The 19,040-nt window shown below is 35.4% G+C and overlaps 1 protein-coding gene across 3 annotated transcripts in view; it reads left to right on the top strand.

Moving 5' to 3' along the window:
* TAF4B (TATA-box binding protein associated factor 4b) overlaps nt 1-19,040 on the top strand; it is a 125,989-nt gene that overhangs the window by 44,515 nt on the left and 62,434 nt on the right. For all 3 annotated transcript variants that reach the window (XM_032603620.1, XM_032603618.1, XM_032603619.1), the window contains exons 10-12: nt 8,578-8,747; nt 12,714-12,844; nt 17,748-17,873. In XM_032603620.1, the coding sequence (XP_032459511.1) occupies nt 8,578-8,747; nt 12,714-12,844; nt 17,748-17,873 (427 nt within the window). The remainder of the gene's footprint in view (nt 1-8,577; nt 8,748-12,713; nt 12,845-17,747; nt 17,874-19,040) is intronic.

Below are 19,040 nucleotides of genomic sequence, written 5' to 3'. Positions count from 1 at the left end.
CTCCTTTTTAAATCTCTGAGAGTTTACAATAACTTTACCATTGTATATTTAACATTTAGAACAATGCCTTGTTCATAATAAGCATTCAGAAATTTGTTGAAATAATGAATTTTGAAAAAGAGAACAGGATTATCTATAATCTTAGATATAATCTATTTTTAAGATATATTTTATTTTTGCACAAAGATACACTTTTCATTTTTGTATAATATGTTCTAGTTATTTGGGTTATATGTGGTTTTATGCATATCTTTTTATAGTAATGTCTTTCAGTTTTCTTTCTTGGATACTTAATATCACTTCAGTTATTGTTAAAATGAAGCTTAAAATAGACCCTTAATATTGACTCTTGTTAAATAAGAGGAGGTAATAGTGTATGGCATTAGATCCTGTCTTAACTGGATGAGGTTTAATAACATAGAGTGATATCTTCCTGTATTTTCATAACTACCTGTTTAACTGAAAAGAACATTTTTGTGACTTTTTCCCAGTGTAAATCATATTTTCTGTTGTGCTTGTCAGTACATCTGGGATGAATAAGGGAAGCTATATAGTGTTTAAACACCAGAGGGTGCCAGAGATTTGTGTTTTATTCTTCGTACTTAAGAATCAGAAGTGATAAATATTACAGTACCTGTGCATGTTTGTAGAGTTAACTCTATTTAAACAGACTGGCTATTTGATGGTAATAAGGAATTATTGTTGATTTTTTGAAGAGGTGATAATGCCTTATGGTTAAGGTCTTCGTTTAGAGTCCTTATATTTTAGAGAGAAATTATAAAATATTTATGGATGAATAATATATATATGTATATTAATATATACTTACATAACTTAGAAGGTATTTTACCAGCTAGGAATTAATAGGTTTTTTAAAAATTTGCTTTAAAAGACACTTAGAAAATAATATAGGACAAGGTAACATGCCGTTTGCACAGATAATATTATTCCACCAACTTTAATGTCCCATTTTTTCATATTGCAGGAATCAGATTCTCTAGTGTAGATTAAACATGTGCTCTACCTTGATTCATATGTAATTAATTGTTTCATTATGTATTTATTAAGAGTCTGTCCTTATATATACAAGTGTATCAATGATATATACTTGTTATATAGAGTATGACATAATATAGATGATTAATCATTCAAGTAAGGACTTAAAGAGAGAGAAAACAGTCTCTGGTGACAAAATCTTGGAAAGTCAGGAGACGGAAGAAACATCCTTCTGAGCTGTGCCCAGATAAACTCTAAATCTAGGGTTAAAATTCAACAACAAAAAAATCTTCTTGAAGGAGTCGCTTTATGCTAAATCTTGTTAGAAATTAGGTTCTTAAACATTCCTCACAGCGAAATTACATGAATGAAGACTTAGAGATGAGATTGTGAAGTCTTTCATAGTTTTTAGGCAGATTTTTTCATAGTAAAATGTGATTTAGAAAAAATTATCTTTGTGCTTACATGCTGAATGAACTGCAAAGGAATATACTCGTAAGTAGTTCCTACAGTCACTGAAGTTTGAGAAATACTGCAATATCCTATGCTGTGTTTGAGTTAAAAAGAGGAAAGGGAATTTCCCATGAGGAAAGATACCTTTAAAAAAGTCATAGAAGGAAGAAAGCAGGGTTTGTAAGCTGGCTGTGGTAATGTAGCGAGGTTATGCCCAAGGGTGGTGAAAAAAGAATATTGAAGGTAATAACCTTATTTAACCAGGGATTAGTAACCTAAAGGAAGAACTTGATCTTCTTAAAATAAAAATTTTTTGTTTATACCTTTTAAGCGAATTATTTATTTATTTGACTAGATAATACATACATTTTGTATAGCATTCGAAAGGATATACAGTGGGAAAAAAATAAGGTTCTCTCTTGCATCATTTTCCCTCTGCTGCCCAGGTTCTCAGCCTAGAGCCAACCACTGTTATCAATTTCTTGCATATCTCTCTAGATAGAATCTTTTCAACATAGATGGCAGGATACAATATATGATGTTTTATTGGGTTGGCCAGAAAGTTTGTTCGGGTTTTTCTGTAAGATGTAATGGAAAAACCCAAATGAACTTTTTGGCCAACCCATTTTGATACTTACAACTTAGTAGTAATAAATCTTGCAGATTATTCTATATCAGTATATAATCATTGTGATTTGATGTTTTAAACAAAGTTACATAATGATAGATATTTAGGTTGTTTCCAGTGTTTTGTACTCAGAAAACAGAGTTGCAATGACTATCGTTTCACATAATTCCTAGAAAGAGCAGTTTATTCATTTTAAATTAGATAATGTCAAATAACCCTCAGTGGAGTTGGCTTAACAAATTATACTCTGAGCAACAAAGCTTAAGGTATCATATTTCCACATGTTCTCGTGAACTTTACCAATCTAACAGGTGAAAAATTGTGTCTTACATTTTTCTTATGAGTAGGGTAAAACATCTTATATTTGAGTCATTTAAAATTTTTCATTAGCTGAAGATTTCTATGTTTCGTCCATTTTTCCAAGACCTAAGGATTTTAGGTCTTTTCCTTAGTTATTGGTAGGAGCTCTTTATATATTAAAGGGACTCCTTTTTTTCATGATATGATTGCTTCCTTCAATCCTCAGTCTCAGATGTGGGGATTGTTATTTGTCTCCACTTTACTTATGATGCAGGCCTAGAGAGGTTAGTTAATTTGCTTTATTTCATATAGACAGTAAGTGGCAGAGTCAGGATTTCACGGTAGGCAGTTTGACTCATCTTTTTTTACCCACCATTCTTCTACTTCCCAATACATTGTCACAGATAAACAGCATGCTGTTCTGAGCACATACAAATTCCTCAAATATTTAAGTACCATTTATGACTACTCTGCTAGAAATGATAGGTGATGAGAGTGATTAATATGATCAATAAAATTAGTCTGGTTGAAGTGTAAGGCAAATAGTTGACTATTGGAAGACAGAGTAAGACCTACCATAACAGAGACAAAATGTACCCTTGGAAGTTCAAAAGATGTAGCAATTGGACAGATGCTTTAAAAGTATAAAGATAAGTTAAACCAACATTTCCAAAGTAGGCATTTGAAATAGGTCTGGAATATAGATAAGGCACTGACAACTGAAAGATAATAAAGCAAGAGGAGCTAAAGACTAGAACAGGAAAGCCAAAATCAGTAGGAGCTATTTTATGGTGAGGAATGGGAGGTAAGAGTGCTAAGTTAAGGTCATTACTTGGAAGGCCTTGAATATCAGGTTGAGCTCATAGGATCATGAAATGTTTGTTTTTTGTTTTTTTTGCGGTACGCGGGCCTCTCACTGTTGTGGCTTCTCCCATTGCGGAGCACAGGCTCTGGACGCGCAGGCTCAGCGGCCATGGCTCACGGGCCCAGCCGCTCCGCGGCATGTGGGATCTTCCTGGACCGGGGAACGAACCCGTGTCCCCTGCATCAGCAGGTGGACTCTCAACCACTGCGCCACCAGGGAAGCCCCATGAAATGTTTTTGAATAGGAAAGTAATGTGATTTTCTCTACTATAGAAAAATTAGTCTGATGCTATTATAGATCTTAAAAGGGTAGAAGAGATTTAAGAAGGTAGGTACAAGCAATGGTTAACTTTATAAAAAGCTGAAGAATTAGATCAGTTTCAGAAACCAGAATGCAAGGTATTAATGATAATTGGGTAATGCTACTTTAATTTTTGCATATTAACCTATTACACCCCACAAAATCTTGAGTTGGAAGCCTTTTTCTACTGAGGCACTATTAAATTTCCTTTTTGTATGTCTTTTAAAATGAAACAGGTTATCTTTCACAGCACCTTCATTAAAAGACATACTGCATTAGACCAGAAGTCTTGAAGATGCGATTTGGAGGTTCTCACTTTCTTTTCCTTTAAAATTGAGCCAACCCAGAATCACAAATACGCCTCAGCATCAAAGCCTTTATTACTGCCTTGGCCTATCTTACAATATTTAGCCTTATCAATAATGCTGCTACAACATTGTGTTGTCTTTGCTTTCCTTTAGTCTGTCTCCTTTCTTAGAGGAAGTTTTAAGTGGTTCAGGTACTGTTTATTGTGGTACCTTTTCCTCTTCCCTCAGTAGGGGTCTTCCTCTATTCCTGCTACCCTCTGTAACCGTAGCAACTGGCAGCTGAAGTAGAGGGAGCTGTGTTCAGCTTGGGGCCAAATTGGGGGGTTGGGTAGGCAAGAACAAATCTTATTAGGTGTTTAGCTCCCTTCTTAGTTCAGAGAAGGGCTGCAAGAAGATTCTAAAAGACATGGGACAGTCTCCTCATTGAACATTGAGTTCTGTTCAGTTCTAGTACTGTGCATGGTACTGGTAGTAAGGAGGCCTGGTACTGGTCTCTCCAGTCTGTATGTGAGATTTCAGCAGGGGCTATGTGGGACCTCACCTATGGAAGCAGGGTGCAGTTTACAGGGCCTGTGTACCTAGCAAACAGCTGAGATTGTGAACAATCAGTGTTGTGTTTATGTGTGTAAAGGCCATGTGCTGTGTACCTTATACAATTCTGATTTTTTTTAAAGGAAAGATGAGGCCATATGTCTAAACTTCATAATATTTTTCTGTCTCCAGTTTTCTTTCTCTGTTTATATATTTTTTTTTTTTTTTTTTTTTTTTTTTTATGCGTTACGCGGGCCTCTCACTGTTGTGGCCCCTCCCGTTGCGGAGGACAGGCTCCGGACGCGCAGGCCCAGCGGCCACGGCTCACGGGCCCAGCCGCTCCGCGGCACGTGGGATCCTCCCAGACCGGGGCACGAACCCGTGTCCCCTGCATCGGCAGGCGGACTCTCAACCACTGCGCCACCAGGGAAGCCCTATATATTATTTTTTAAAATATCACTAACCATTTGATTGGGTAACCTGTGTATATACTACAACATTCAAAGGGTAGAAAGGAGTATGATGTGGTATAAATGAAATCTTCTTCCTATCCATGCTTCCCTGTTTCCCTCTCCAGAGGAGAATTTCTTGTGCATCCAGAGATATGTTATGCCCGTGTGTGTGTGTGTGTGTGTGTGTGTGTGTGTGTGTGTGTGTATTTTTTTCAAGGTGCAGTCTGTTCTATACCTTGTTATGTTTTGTTTAGTTTTTTTCCCACTTCACAATACACCTTGGCATTTGTTCTGTGTCTGGCCAAAGAGAGCTGCCTCATTCTTTTAAGTGGCTGAGAGTGACCTTAGAAAATACCTAATCTAAGTTATTCATTTTTTAAAGGAAGAAAAATTTGAGTCCTAAAGGTGTTAAGTAACTGGTTGGTATTTTCTTTTGGAGTGACCTGACTTTTCATCGATTTGTACTTGGCCTTTTTGTTTTAAATAGACTGTTTCTTAGAGTAGTTTTCGGTTCATAGCAAAAAATTGATTTGGACGTTGTAGAAAATGGCAGCACATGCACAGCCTCCCCCATTATCCGCATCCCCCACCAGAGTGGTCTGTTAGTTACAATTGATGAACCTGCATCGAGACATCATTATCACCCAAAGGTCATAGTTTACCTTACAGTTCACTCGGTGTGTGGTACATTCTGTGGGTTTTGACAAATGTGTAATGACATGTATTGACCATTATAGTATCATACAGATACTATATATTTCACTGTCCTAGAAGTCCTCTGTTTTCTGCATATTCATCCCTCTCTGCTAACCCCTGGCAACCACTGGTCATTTTATTGTCTCCATAATTTGCGTTTTCCAGAATGTCATATAGCTGGAATCATCAGTATGTAGCCTTTTCAGATTGGCTTACTTCACTTAATAATGTACATTTAAGGTTCCTCTAGTCTTTTCATGTTATGATACCATTTCTTTTTAGGACTCAATACTATTCCATTGTTTGGATTTACCACAGTTTATTTATCCAATCACCTGCTGAATGACATCTTGGTTGTTTCCAAGTTTTGACAATTAAGAGTATATGTGCTATAAACATCCATGTACAGGTTTTTGTGTGGACATAAATTTTCAGCTCCTTTGGGTTAGTACTAAGAAGTTTAACTGCTGGATCATATGGTAAGAGTATGTTTAGTTTTGTAATAAACTGCCAAACTGTCTTTCATAGTAGCTGTACCATTTTGCATTCCTACCAGCAATGAATGAGAGTTCCTGTTGCTCCACACCCTCATCAGCATTTGGTGCTGTCCGTGTTCAGGATTTTGGCCATTCTGATAGGCGTGTAATGGTATCTCATTGTTTTAATCTGCATTTCCCTGATGACATAGGATGTGGAGCATCTTTTCATGTGCTTGTTTGCCATCTGCACATCTTTTTGGTGAGGTGTCTGTTAGGTCTTTGGCCCATTTTTTAATCTGTTTGTTTTCATATTGTTGAGTTTTAAGAGTTCTTTATATGTTTTGAATAACAGTCCTTTATCAATATGTCTTTTACAAATATTTTCTCCCATTGTGTGGCTTGTCTTTTCATTTTCTTGATACTTGGGGGTTTTTTTAATATGTTTTACTCAGACCTTTTAAAATACTTTTTTTACTCAGACCTTGGTCCATCTTTAGGTTTATGGTTTCTACTGTTCTTATGCTTTAGATTTTATTTATTTTTTTAACATCTTTATTGGAGTATAATTGCTTTACAATGGTGTGTTAGTTTCTGCTGTATAATAAAGTGAATCAGGTATACATATACATATATCCCCATATCTCCTCTGTCTTGCATCTCCCTCCCACCCTCTAGGTGTCACAAAGCACTGAGCTGATCTCCCTGTGCTATGCGGCTGCTTCCCACTAGCTATCTATTTTACATTTGGTAGTGTATATATGTCCATGCCACTCTCTCACTTCATCCCAGCTTACCCTTCCCCCTCCCTATGTCCTCATGTCCATTCTCTACGTCTTACACTTTAGACTTTAAATGTTTAGATGTTTCTGGAATACTTCTTTGTTTTCATAGTTGGTAAATTGATTCTTAGAACCATTCTCATACCATCCCTCTGACAGAACCTCTGTGACATTTGATGAGGTGGAGTCCAACCATTTTCATATAGATTTTTTTTTTTTTTTAATATTTATGTATTTGACTGTGCCAGGTCTTAGTTGCAACACGTGGGATCTTCATTGCGGCATGCAGGATCTTTAGTTGCGGCATGTGGGCTCTTTAAGTTGTGGTATGTGGTCTCTAGTTCCCTGACCAGGGTTCAAACCTAGGCCCCCTGCATTGGGAGCACGGAGTCTTATCCACTGGACCACCAGGGAAGTCCCCATACAGTTTATTTATATTGCGTGTTTCATTTGGTTGATTTGAGATACTAATTTAAATTTTTTTCTTTTCTCCATTACACAGACATACCTTTTAATGTTAGGTCTTTAACTATAGTGTTCAGATTGTGAGACCTTTGTTCTTTCTCTCCACTTGCAACTGCTATGTCCAGCACTTAACTTTCTTTCATTTAGTTTGAATCTCTCATACCTGTGTGAGTAGGGGCTCTTTCCTTCTCACTCCTAGCATGCTGCTTTTTTTTTTTTTTTTTTTTTTTTTTTTTTAGCATGCTGCTTTTTAAAGCTGAACACCAGAGGCCTTCGTATCTTGAGCACTTGACAGTTATACTTTATATCCCTTTTTTGTGCATAAATGCATTACCACAAGGAGGTTCATAATTTAAATCTGTTGACATGAAACCACATGATATATCTTTCGGCCCATGCAATAAATAGAAACAATATGTTTTTTATATAATCATGTTAGTGTAAATTATGTTATGCATTGGTACATGAGTTATGATCAGTAACATGCTTGTTATTACAGAGTGTTAAGAATGCCGTAAGGGAATTTTAGGTTTTTGTCTCTCACTTCTCTATCCTGAAACATATATACTCATCTTAGTACTATAGCCATGTAGCAATTCTGTTAGATAAAAGCAACTATTTAATTTTGCTGGGACAATGCAAGGAGCTCAAACATATTTTGTGTTTTTATATGTATGTCTTTTGCATATGTGTGTATAAAATAATTTTATATTTTAAATATAAGCCCTTTGCAGCCACTTGCTTGAGGAGGTGGTTTAATGAATTCAATTGGTACAGGTGGAGCACACCAAAAGTCTGAAGCGGAAAAACAAAACTACTTTTAACCATATGGTTTCAGAATAGCTAGTCTAGAAAGCTTCTTTTCAAGAGCTTTTACATGGGTATGGACCTTTCGGGATTGGGGGATTTCTCCTCCTCAGTGGAACAGTGGACTGCACTGGGGATATCTGAGGGGTTTTTAAATCATCTTGGATGAAAACAAATTTCATTCTTTCATTACCCTCAATTTGTGGATAACTTAGTATAACTTCCAAATCCTTCTTAGACTATCTTATTTACTAAACTGAGAGTGGGAGAGATGGGCACTAGGAGACAAAAGTTGCTTCTGATTCATCTTTCTGATATTAAATGTACACTAGTGGTTAGAAACACCAGTGAATTTTAAAGGCTGACAGGGAAAGATAGCCATGCTTTACTTCTCTTGCTTGGATAAATTGAGTAAAATAATGTCTTTAGTTATAAGGAGAGATCTATAATTCTTTGCTGTCTTAAATCACTCATTCACATACCACAACCACTGAAAGCTTTCTTTTTTTTTCTATTAGAGATGAAGATGACATCAATGATGTGACTTCCATGGCAGGGGTCAACCTCAGTGAAGAAAATGCCTGCATCTTAGCAACAAACTCTGAATTGGTTGGCACACTTGTTCAGTCATGTAAAGATGAACCGTTTCTTTTCATTGGACCTCTACAAAAGAGAATTTTAGACATTGGTAAGTATGATTATTGACCTGATAGGACTGTCTCTTCCAAGGAAAATGTTATCAAAAGAGATAGCCTGGGTTGGTTTTTCTGGGAATTCTGAGGCTTAAAAAAGGCTCTGGAAGTAATCAAGATTTCATGGGTGTTATAGAAAAAAGTATTTTATTTTAAAAGTTATTAATGTAACTTAAATCATGTAACCTATGGTTTCTGGTGTAGATAATAGACGTTAATATTTTATTCATCTTAATGGGAGAATAGATGTGTAAAAAATGAATATATGCTTATGATATACTATTTTTTTCTGTGCTGTTCTTCCTTGGTTGGGCTTTAGGCATGTAACTTATTACAAGTTTGTTTTTATGAAATAAAGAAACAACCAATGAGAATTAGTCCCTTTTTCCTCATCTCAACACTGAAATTCGAACCCATCCTTACCGTAAAAGAACTGAACTAGAATATCAGAGTTCTCTCTGGCCAGGAGTAGTTGCTGGGTGGCCTGAAGTATGTGAAAGGAAATGGAAGAGAACATACCAGTTTTATTCTGGAGGCAAACAGCTTTTTTGTTGTTGTTTAATACCAAGCTTGCAGTGATAACTGAAAAAAGAGACAGATTGGAGAGAGATTGTTGCACGTGAGTTACCTCACTTCTTGTGTCCTGGCACAGGGACTTACTGGAGTCTCCTCTAGCTCTCTTCCTTCACCCATGTCCAATTTGAGGGGCCAGTACCAGTGACCTTTTAGTATGCTTGACTAAGAACCTTTACATTCTGTGTTGAAGGCCTAACACAAAAATGTGAAGGTTTCAGATTTTTGATACATCCATGGTATATTTAAGGACTTCAAAATGCATTACTATTACATATTCTAAGTTTACTTCACAATTACTCAATAAAGAAATATGTGAGCTCCTACTGTATGTTATTCAAATTATCACTTTTTTCACCTCTAATTTAAGTTGGTTATATGTTATCCTTCTTTTATCTTGAAAAACTAGAATTTACAGTAGTTCAAAGGGATAGAAATTCAGAAGAGCTAATTGTAAAATGTTTGTTTGCTGTTTGCTTGTGTTTTGTTTGATTTCTCCCTCCTCCTCCTCCTTCCCTCCCTCCCTCTCTTTCTTTCTCTTTCGTTTTCTTCTTGCATTGTATTTTGTATTGTATAGGAGACGGTTCCTTAATTTTGAAATAAGCCTAAGCAAATATCTTTCTGTGATGGCTTGGAAAATTTACTGGTGTTTTAACTCCTTTTAGCCATATAATTATTTAGAACTGGTGGAGTAGAAGTAGATTCATACTTAGTTTTAGCAATTCCCTGCCCCCCTTCTAAATTTTATTTCTAGCTTGATTTAAACCTCGATTATATGATAGGAAAACTTTTAGTTTGACAGAGCATTTTCCATCATTTAGGACAGGGATTGACAATATTTTTTCCTGCAAAGGACCAGATCGTAAATATTCGCCACTTTGTGGGCCATATAGTCTGTGTTGCAAACGCTTACCTCTGCTGTTAAGTTACAGAAGCAACTGTAGACAGCATATGAACAAATAGAAAAGACTGTATTGCCATCAAACTTTATCTATAAAGAGAGACTAGATTTAGTTTGCTAACCTCTGCTTTCGAGGAGAATTCTGGGGAGAACTTTTTGTATTTTCAGTTCTTGATGATAAAACAACAACTTGTCATTTAATATGATGGAAAATTGCAAAACTTCTTCCCTCTAAATTACTTAAGCTTTTAAAACAAAAACAAAAACCATAGAGTGAATGGAGTTATATATTTCTAGGAATTTTTTCATTTACAATAAAATGTTTTTTATTTAATACAATAAAATTTTTTCATGTACAATAAAATGTTCCATGTTTACAGAACAGATCAGAACCAAGACCATTTCTTAATAAAAGGAATTATAAAGTAACCCAAAGAATTTGGGGAGGAAGATTTTCTTACTTGAATATGTTAGGGGAGTAACATGCCAATGTTCTTCCTTTTTTGCTAATTACCTGAATTAAATTGCACAGACATTCTGTAAAAATCACATAGTAAGCTTGCAAACACCTACTAGATGGCCTTAAACAGTCAATGGTGACTTTACTAAAGGGAGTGTTTTATTTTAAAGTGAGACTTTAACTTGTAACTCTCTTATGTGTTATCATCAGTTTAGTGAAGATATTAGAATGTTTGATTGTTCACTAAGCCCTGGAATTGATTGCAACTCCCAGTACTTGTTTACTTTTAGTATTTTAAAAATATGGATATTTCTTTAGCGTAGGTTTCTGTTTTGTAAATACATATGAAATTATTTTCAAAGTTTCTCCCCAAACACTATTATATTCTTTTTTTATTTATGGCTGTGTTGGGTCTTTGTTTCTGTGCGAGGGCTTTCTCTAGTTGTGGCAAGCGGGGGCCACTCTTCATCACGGTGCGTGGGCCTCTCACTGTCGCGGCCTCTCTTGCTGCAGAGCACAGGCTCCAGACGCGCAGGCTCAGTAGTTGTGGCTCACGGGCCCAGTTGCTCCGCGGCATGTGGGATCCTCCCAGACCAGGGCTCAAACCCGTGTCCCCTGCATTAGCAGGCAGATTCTGAACCACTGCGCCACTAGGGAAGCCCAACACTATATTCTTTAATGTTCACTTTCTTTAGGCATTAACTGGCATGTCATCCTCTATATACTCTATGTTTACTTATAATTTTAATCACTGGATTGTTTTGAAATTGCATTATTCCTTCTGTAGAAGGCCCCCACTATTTGTTTATGCTGATGTTTTAGTAAAGTAGATTTGACTTTTCAGTGTTTTTCCCCCCCTTGAATCATAACTTGGTGATTAATTCATTTTTGCTACAAAGTAATGAACTGCTTTGTTTTGAAGGTTTGTTATAGGAGAAGCTGAATCATTTTATATCGTTTTCCTGTGTGATTTACTATAGCCCACATTTTGAATTAAGTTGAACATTTGTTATAGAATAATGTCAAAGAATGTGTTTAAGAATTGTTAGCTTTTAATTAAAGCTTGTTTTTTGCAATACTCATTCACACTTTGAGTATATGAGTATGTTTCAGATAGAGTGCAAAATCAAACAATAATATATTTTAAATTTCTATAAATGCATATGTTAAAAACAAACACAATAGCACTATTTAAAAGCTCATTTAAATGAGATTACCTAATTACCTGTATCTTTAGAGTTAGGTCTCTGATGATACAGGTAGTTTCACTGAGCTGGAGAATTACTATTTAAAAACTGATAAGGTTGATTTATAAATGAGCTTCTGCTTTGGGGTATGTGGTCCAAATTGTTTTCTTGAAACTTTCCTCCTAGTTAGCAGAAGGAAGAATAGAAGTTTGGTTTATTTATGGAAAGAGATATAGTGAAAGAGAAATTTTTCAAATTGATGGGTAAAATGATGAGGCTTTGAACCCATTTCAACTTGTAAATTAATTACCAGGTCAGCTTATGGAACATGAGTTAGTGCAAAATAAGCATGATTGGTAATGGACAAAAGGTGTATAGGTGTGTCATGCAGACAAGTTATTAACAGAGACTCACAATCTGAATTAACTGAAATAAATGTCATAAATTGTTAACAGTGTCAAACGGCAAAATGTAATTTTCTATTTTTTTAATGACTAAAATTAACAGAATATAGCACTGATTTCTGCAGTTACCATTTTCCTCCCTGAACACTAGACTTGATTTGTGTTCTTATTAACTTTGTCCTATAAATGACCTTGCAAGGAGAATGAGTCTAGAGGCTAAGTGAAACAATGTCTATATTTTCTGAGGCTTCAGGCTAGGTTTTATTAATGTAATGTCTAAGATCTTTGAAGTTGTGACTTTACCAGGAAAATCATAATCTCCAAACCTTTATTCATAATGGGTATGACTTCCAGGGGGAACAGAATACCTGCTGTGCTAATTATTTCAATTATCAGCCACTACTAAAACACGTAATGGATTTTCTCTGCTTCCACAGGTAAAAAGCATGACATTACAGAACTTAACTCTGATGCTGTGAACTTGATCTCCCATGCAACACAGGAGCGATTACGAGGCCTTCTAGAAAAACTGACTACAATCGCTCAGCATCGAATGACAACTTACAAGGTAAAGGAAATCCTTAAAGAAGAACAAACTCTTCTGTCTCTTCTTTGTTGTGTTAAAGGTAGTTTTTTGATGTGGATTCATATTCTAAGTATATTTTTTCAAGGAAATGGTCGAGACATATTTCATATTGGTAGAAAATAAAAGTCTCATTCCTAACTTGCCTTATTTAGATACGCTTACATGACAAATAAAATAGGGTTTCAAATGGTATCCAAAGCTTCTATGTCACTCTACATTGAAATTTGCATCTGTTCTGCCTGAGGCTTCTCCTCCTAAAGCTCTTGACTGGGAGGGAGGATATGTTAGAAGGGATAATGTATTGGATAGCTGTGTTCTCTTCAGTGATCCGTTCTCTGCTAGCACTCCTGTTCCTTTTAATAAGTTAAATGATTGCATTGAGTGCTAATATTGGTGCCACTCATTATTTATATTGACCACTTTTATAAAAAATTAAATACAAGAATAGCCTATCTTATCCCTAGTAGTGTGAACCAAATCACTTGCCATCATCAAGATGAAAGCATTAGATTTATTTGCATTATGGTTTGGATGGAGAACAAATGTATTGGGTAATGAGGGTTGAAAAAGATAACCTTTTCCCCCTATATCAAGAAATGTTCATAGGTAGATTTTGTACAGTGTGGTATATGGGTAACCTTATAAGGTTTTGAGTTTGCAAGAATGGTCATTGTCATGATGTCCTACACATAGGTTAAAAGCAATCTAGGGAAGATCAGCCACTCTACCACCGGTAAATTTCCTGGAGGAAATCATTCTGTTTTCTCTCCTTTCTGCTTCATTTAGAACTTTGGAAGAACTATTTATAGTTGCTGAGGTCCTCACTTGTATAAATCTTTGTGAGAATTTGCTGGACTGACTTAAAAATATATGATCATCAGAAAAAGCTGTGAAAAAACCCCTACTATCAGTATTTATTTTTGTGTGCTTCTGGAATTTGTCCATTTCTTCTAGGTTATTTAATTTGTTGGCATACAGTTGTTCATAGTATTCTCTAATAATCCTTTTTATTTCTGTAAGGTCAGTGGTAATGATCCTACTTTCATTTCTCATTTTGTTTCCTGAAGATATAAGGTTGGTTACTGATTTAAGATCTGCCCTTTTAATGTAGGCATTTATTTATTGCTATAAAATTCTCTCTGAGCACTGCTTTTGCTGCATTCTATACATTTTGGTACATTGTATTTTTGTTTTCATTCATTTCTTAGGTATTTTCTAATTTCCCTTGAGATCTCTTTATTTCATTGGTTATTTGAGAGTATGTTGTTTAATTTCCACATATTCGTGAAATTTCCAGTTTTCATTCCGTTGTTGATTTCTAGCTTCATTCCATTGTTGTCAGAGAATATTCTTAGCACAATTCAATCATTTTAAATTTATTGAGGCTTGTTTTGTGGCCTAACATATGGTCTGTCTTGGAGAATGTTCCATGTGCACTTGAGAAGAATGTGTATTCTGTTGTTGGGGAGGAGTGTTCATATATGTCTGTTAGATCTAGTTGGTTTATAGTGTTAGGTCCTCTATTTCCATATTGATATTCTGTATAAGTATTCAATCCAGTATTGAAAGTAGGGTATTGAAGACTTCAACTACTATTGTAAAACTATTTCTCTTTAGTTCTGTCAGTGTTTGCTTCATATATTTGGGGGCTCTGTTGTCTAGTGTGTATATCTTCTTGTTATATCTTCTTGGTGAATTCACTCTTTTGTCAGTATATAATGTCCTGTCTCTTTTAACAGTTTTTGACACAAAGTCTGTCTTGGCTGATATTAGTATAACCACCCCTGCTTTCTTTTGGTTATTATTTGCATGGAATATTTTTTTTCCATCCTTTGACTTGCAGCCTATTTGTGCTTTTATCTAAAGCCAATATCTTGTAGACAGCATATAGTTGGATTTTGCTTTTTATCCATTCTGTCAGTCTTTACCTTTTGATTGAGGAGTTTATCCATTCACATTTAAAGTAATTACTGATTAAGGAAAAACTTACTTCTGCTATTTCTGTTTTTGTGTGTGTCTTACGGCTTTTTTTGGCATTCCTTTACTACTGCCTTCTTTTTTGTTTGATGTTTTTCGTTGTATATTGTTTTGATTCCCTTTGCACGTGTGTGTGTGTGTGTGTGTGTGTGTGTGTGTGTATTTTTTAGATATTTTCTTAGTGGTTACCTTGGGGATTACAATTAGCATCCTGAATTTGCAGTAACCTAATTTAAATTGATAACAATTTACCTTCACTTTTGGGATGTGGGGGGATTAGTCTTCCTTTTTGTCTTTTTACTGTAACGTTTTAAAGAGCCTTATAATTTTTCACATCTGGATTCTCCCCTTTTCCTGCCTCAAGCACCCTGTTGTTTCAGATATACATGAGTGCACTTTCATTTACAGTAGGCAGTTTCTATACAAAATGTAGCATGTGCATTTAGTATGGAATAGAATTTTTCCAAGTAATGTTTACTATCCAGAATGCCATCCAAAGCTCTATTATGTGTAGCCTTCAGGTGGAGTAGTTCTTCTAGTGTATATCAATAACACATATTCCAAGGGTTTAGTTGCCCCAGGCAAAATGGATAGTATCTACCCCACTTAGAAACTCAGTAACTTAGCTTAAAGCTAACACCTTCTTAACCTTCTGTCTTGACACTGCCTATCCTGATTGATTTTCCCCTGTCCGCCTTTCCCCACACTTATTCCTTAATACAGCTAATTCACAGCTGTGTGAATTTGCACATATAGAAAAGCAGCTACACGATCATCCTTCTTTAAACAGAAATAATAATCATTTAATTATATTTGGATCTAGTTCAAAATTATATACTTATTTTGTAGACTTTGATTGTAATAATCTTTGTGTCACAGATTGAGCCCTGTCCTTACATTTCAGTTCATCCCTGATAGGATTTATTTTTATCTGTACAGTATGGGAAATTTTACTCCATGAATTTCACAAAAGTGAGCTACTTTTATTAAAAGCAAAATCCCACCATCTCTTTCCATTTGAAATCCCTCTACTTTTGATAATCTTTCACCTGGTTAGACATAATTCTCTAATTAATCATAGTCCATAAACTGAGATTTAAGTAAACAAGTAGAAAGTGACACATGTGATACAAAGCTTTTGATCTTGCTGCCAGGTTTTTTCCCACTGAAGATATGTTAGAGTCTTCTACGTGCCAGTGGCTGTGGAGAAACTTCATGTTTTCCAGTTGAAAGGGGCTGTAGTACTTTCTTTAGATGGGATTCACTTGATGATGTTATTGTTTGGTCTGAGTCCTTATATTTTCACTGCTAAACCACCTGACTCTGTGGTGCAAGAAGACTTCAGTTAGACCAGCTGGGTAGACAGGAAGCATCATGATAAGATTGGGGTACTGTTGTTTAAATAAAGTTGGAGACTCAGTAGAAGTAGGGAAGACACTCAGCTGTTTAGGACTGGAAGAGTAAAGGAAGGATGCATTAAGCAAGAGGCAGTTGTACTGAGTTGGAAGAGAGAGAAGGAATCTTAGCATGGAAATGAGATTGGGTTCAAATTTAGAAAGTCTGTGCGCCTTTTTAATTTAGCATTTGCTGTCCTTTTAAATTAAATCCTGTCAGTAAATTATCTCCAGGGTATATGAACACAAAAATGGTAAAAATGAAGTATTTAAGAAACCACTGGTTATTATGTTTATGCCTGTATGGTTGGCTTATAATATATTCCATATTCTATCTTGTATTATTTAACTTTAAAAACATTTGAGAATTCTTTTTGTATTAAACACAAAGTAAAATAAGTAGCACTAATACATCCTTGTTCATTATTCTATGTAATACTCTTTTGATCTAGTTAAATACCAACAATAAAAATTTAATTTAAAAAGAATCTTGGGCATATGAAATCTCTCAGTCCCAGTTAATTGAATCAACCATAAGCATGGGATAAAACAAAGATGGGAATGGTGCTGTACCCAGATTTCCAAGCTACGCACTGACCGTTGGACTAAACGTTTAAAAACATTCAGTTTTCCTATTTTATAGTCTCCCTCCTATAGCTTGGATGTCTGAATTACTGAAATGAGTAGATGGCAGGAAGTCACCCCACCCCCAACAAGCATACATGTATTAAAGGAGGAGAGATAGGTGGTCATATCAGATAAAATTACAAAATATTTAGATTGTAAAGCACTGTTTTACACTGTAGAATATCAGAATAAATGAAACAGTATAAATTTTATCATTTTACGGAATATTGAAGATGAATAATTATATTTGTCTATTATGACTCTCATTTATACATTGTATACTTAATTTCTTTGACTATAGTTTCTGCCCAAGTCCATAGCTTAAGGAAATTCTTACAACAGGGTTTAGGATTTTAATGTTTGCCATTTTGTCTTATGTCGTATTTTGGTAGAAGTTGTCTTCACTTGGCATGGTTAGACCAATTCAACAATAGAAACAAGGGTGATAACTTTCATCTTAGGTATATTTTTCAGTGAGATGATTGTTTTTTATTTTTTGTCTTTCACAGTCCTACGATTTAATTAATCATTAAGGTATGCTGAGATGGACGATAGTTTAAATAAAAATATTTAGATTATAGGTAAAGGGTGCACTGTCTTGCTTTCTACTTCCAGTTATTAGGATCTGCTTGGCTTAATTCCTTTTTCCTCCCCTCTGGATGAAGCTTACTAGGAAAGCTCTTTGAAATTTCAATGCTTAATCACCTCTCAAATTTTAAGGATGATTAAAGTTCTTATTTTGTTGTTGTTTGCTTAACAGAAATAAGCATATTACCTCCTGTAAATTTAGTTCCCTATGTTTGTGTTACTGTCTTTAGCTGATTTATAACAAGACTTAATGTAGAATGTGTTGCCTAGGATCATCATAAAACTTTTTTTTTCCCCAGGCAAGTGAAAATTACATCCTGTCTAATGACACCAGATCACAGCTCAAATTTCTTGAAAAGCTAGATCAACTGGAGAAGCATAGAAAGGATGTAGAAGAAAGAGAAATGTTACTTAAAGCAGCCAAGGTAAGGTCTTATGTGATTTATGAGTGAACACAGCCTGGCAAGGAGGTCAGAATTGGCTTTATCATTTGTTGACTATCTTGGTTTTGTTAGGCCTTTAGATTTCTCTGAAGGATTTCTTAAAATGAAATTACTAATAAATTCTCTCACAGCCACAGGATGGTGTCGTACAGTGGCTTTCAGTTAATTTAGTTTAATGAGACATAATCTTTTGTCTCCTCATTCTCAATTCCTGTGTGCCTAGCATCATACCACTTCCCCCTCCCCAAGTAAAAATGTTTTTAAATTTTTCAAGGTCTTTTCAGGGATATGATTTAATATGTGCCAAGTTGAAGTTGAGAGAGGAAAATTTGGAAAGTGGACATGAATGTTATAGGTAAAAATTAGGAATAATTAGGATTATATGAAACAAAATAGAAGATGAGCAGGAATGGGTTAGAGAGATACTAAAAGAGAGAACAGGTAAGGCTATTATTGATTTTCTTTCTTCCTCCTTTAAGCATTTTCCTGGACCATTAGTGCCAGATGGAGTGAGAGCTAGTTCCATTATAGTTTGCGTTTTGTTGCTGCACATTTCTTTGTAGGCCTTGGGGAGCAGTCTTAAGGGTTGGATACTAGTGTTATTTTTTGTTTTAAACGCTTCAGTTTTGATTTCCAATGTTACTGGAATCCTCCCCTTTTAGAATATTTGTTCCTAGTCACATACTAATCACTTTTTTAAAAATTCATTTATTTTGAAATGATTTCATACTTACAGAAAAGTTGCCAGAACTATACATCTCCTTTTCAGTTGGGGTTCCCCATTTTTAACATTTTACTGCATTTCCTCCATCTATCATTTCTGTACACAGGTGCACACTCCCGTTATCATTATTCTCTTTCTTTTGTTCTTTCTTCTTTGGATTCAGAGGTTTCTCGTACATTCACAAAGGTGTGGAACTGTTGTCTCTAATTAGTCTTTCTCTGAACCTTTTGAAAGCAAGCTTCAGACATGATGTCTCATCATTCCTAAACATTCTGGCATGTATTTGCGAAAGCAAGGCCATTCTCCTGTATAAGCTTCCAAGTCAGGATGTGAATAACATGACACTACCATCTAATCCACAGACCCTATTCAGATTTAACCAGCTATTTCAAGCCTCTTTTTCCTTCATGGTCCATTTTCCCATT

This window comes from Phocoena sinus, chromosome 14, assembly GCF_008692025.1.
Source record: "Phocoena sinus isolate mPhoSin1 chromosome 14, mPhoSin1.pri, whole genome shotgun sequence".
Classification (NCBI taxonomy): Eukaryota; Metazoa; Chordata; class Mammalia; order Artiodactyla; family Phocoenidae; genus Phocoena; species Phocoena sinus.
This window is presented reverse-complemented; position numbering and strand designations above follow the sequence as displayed.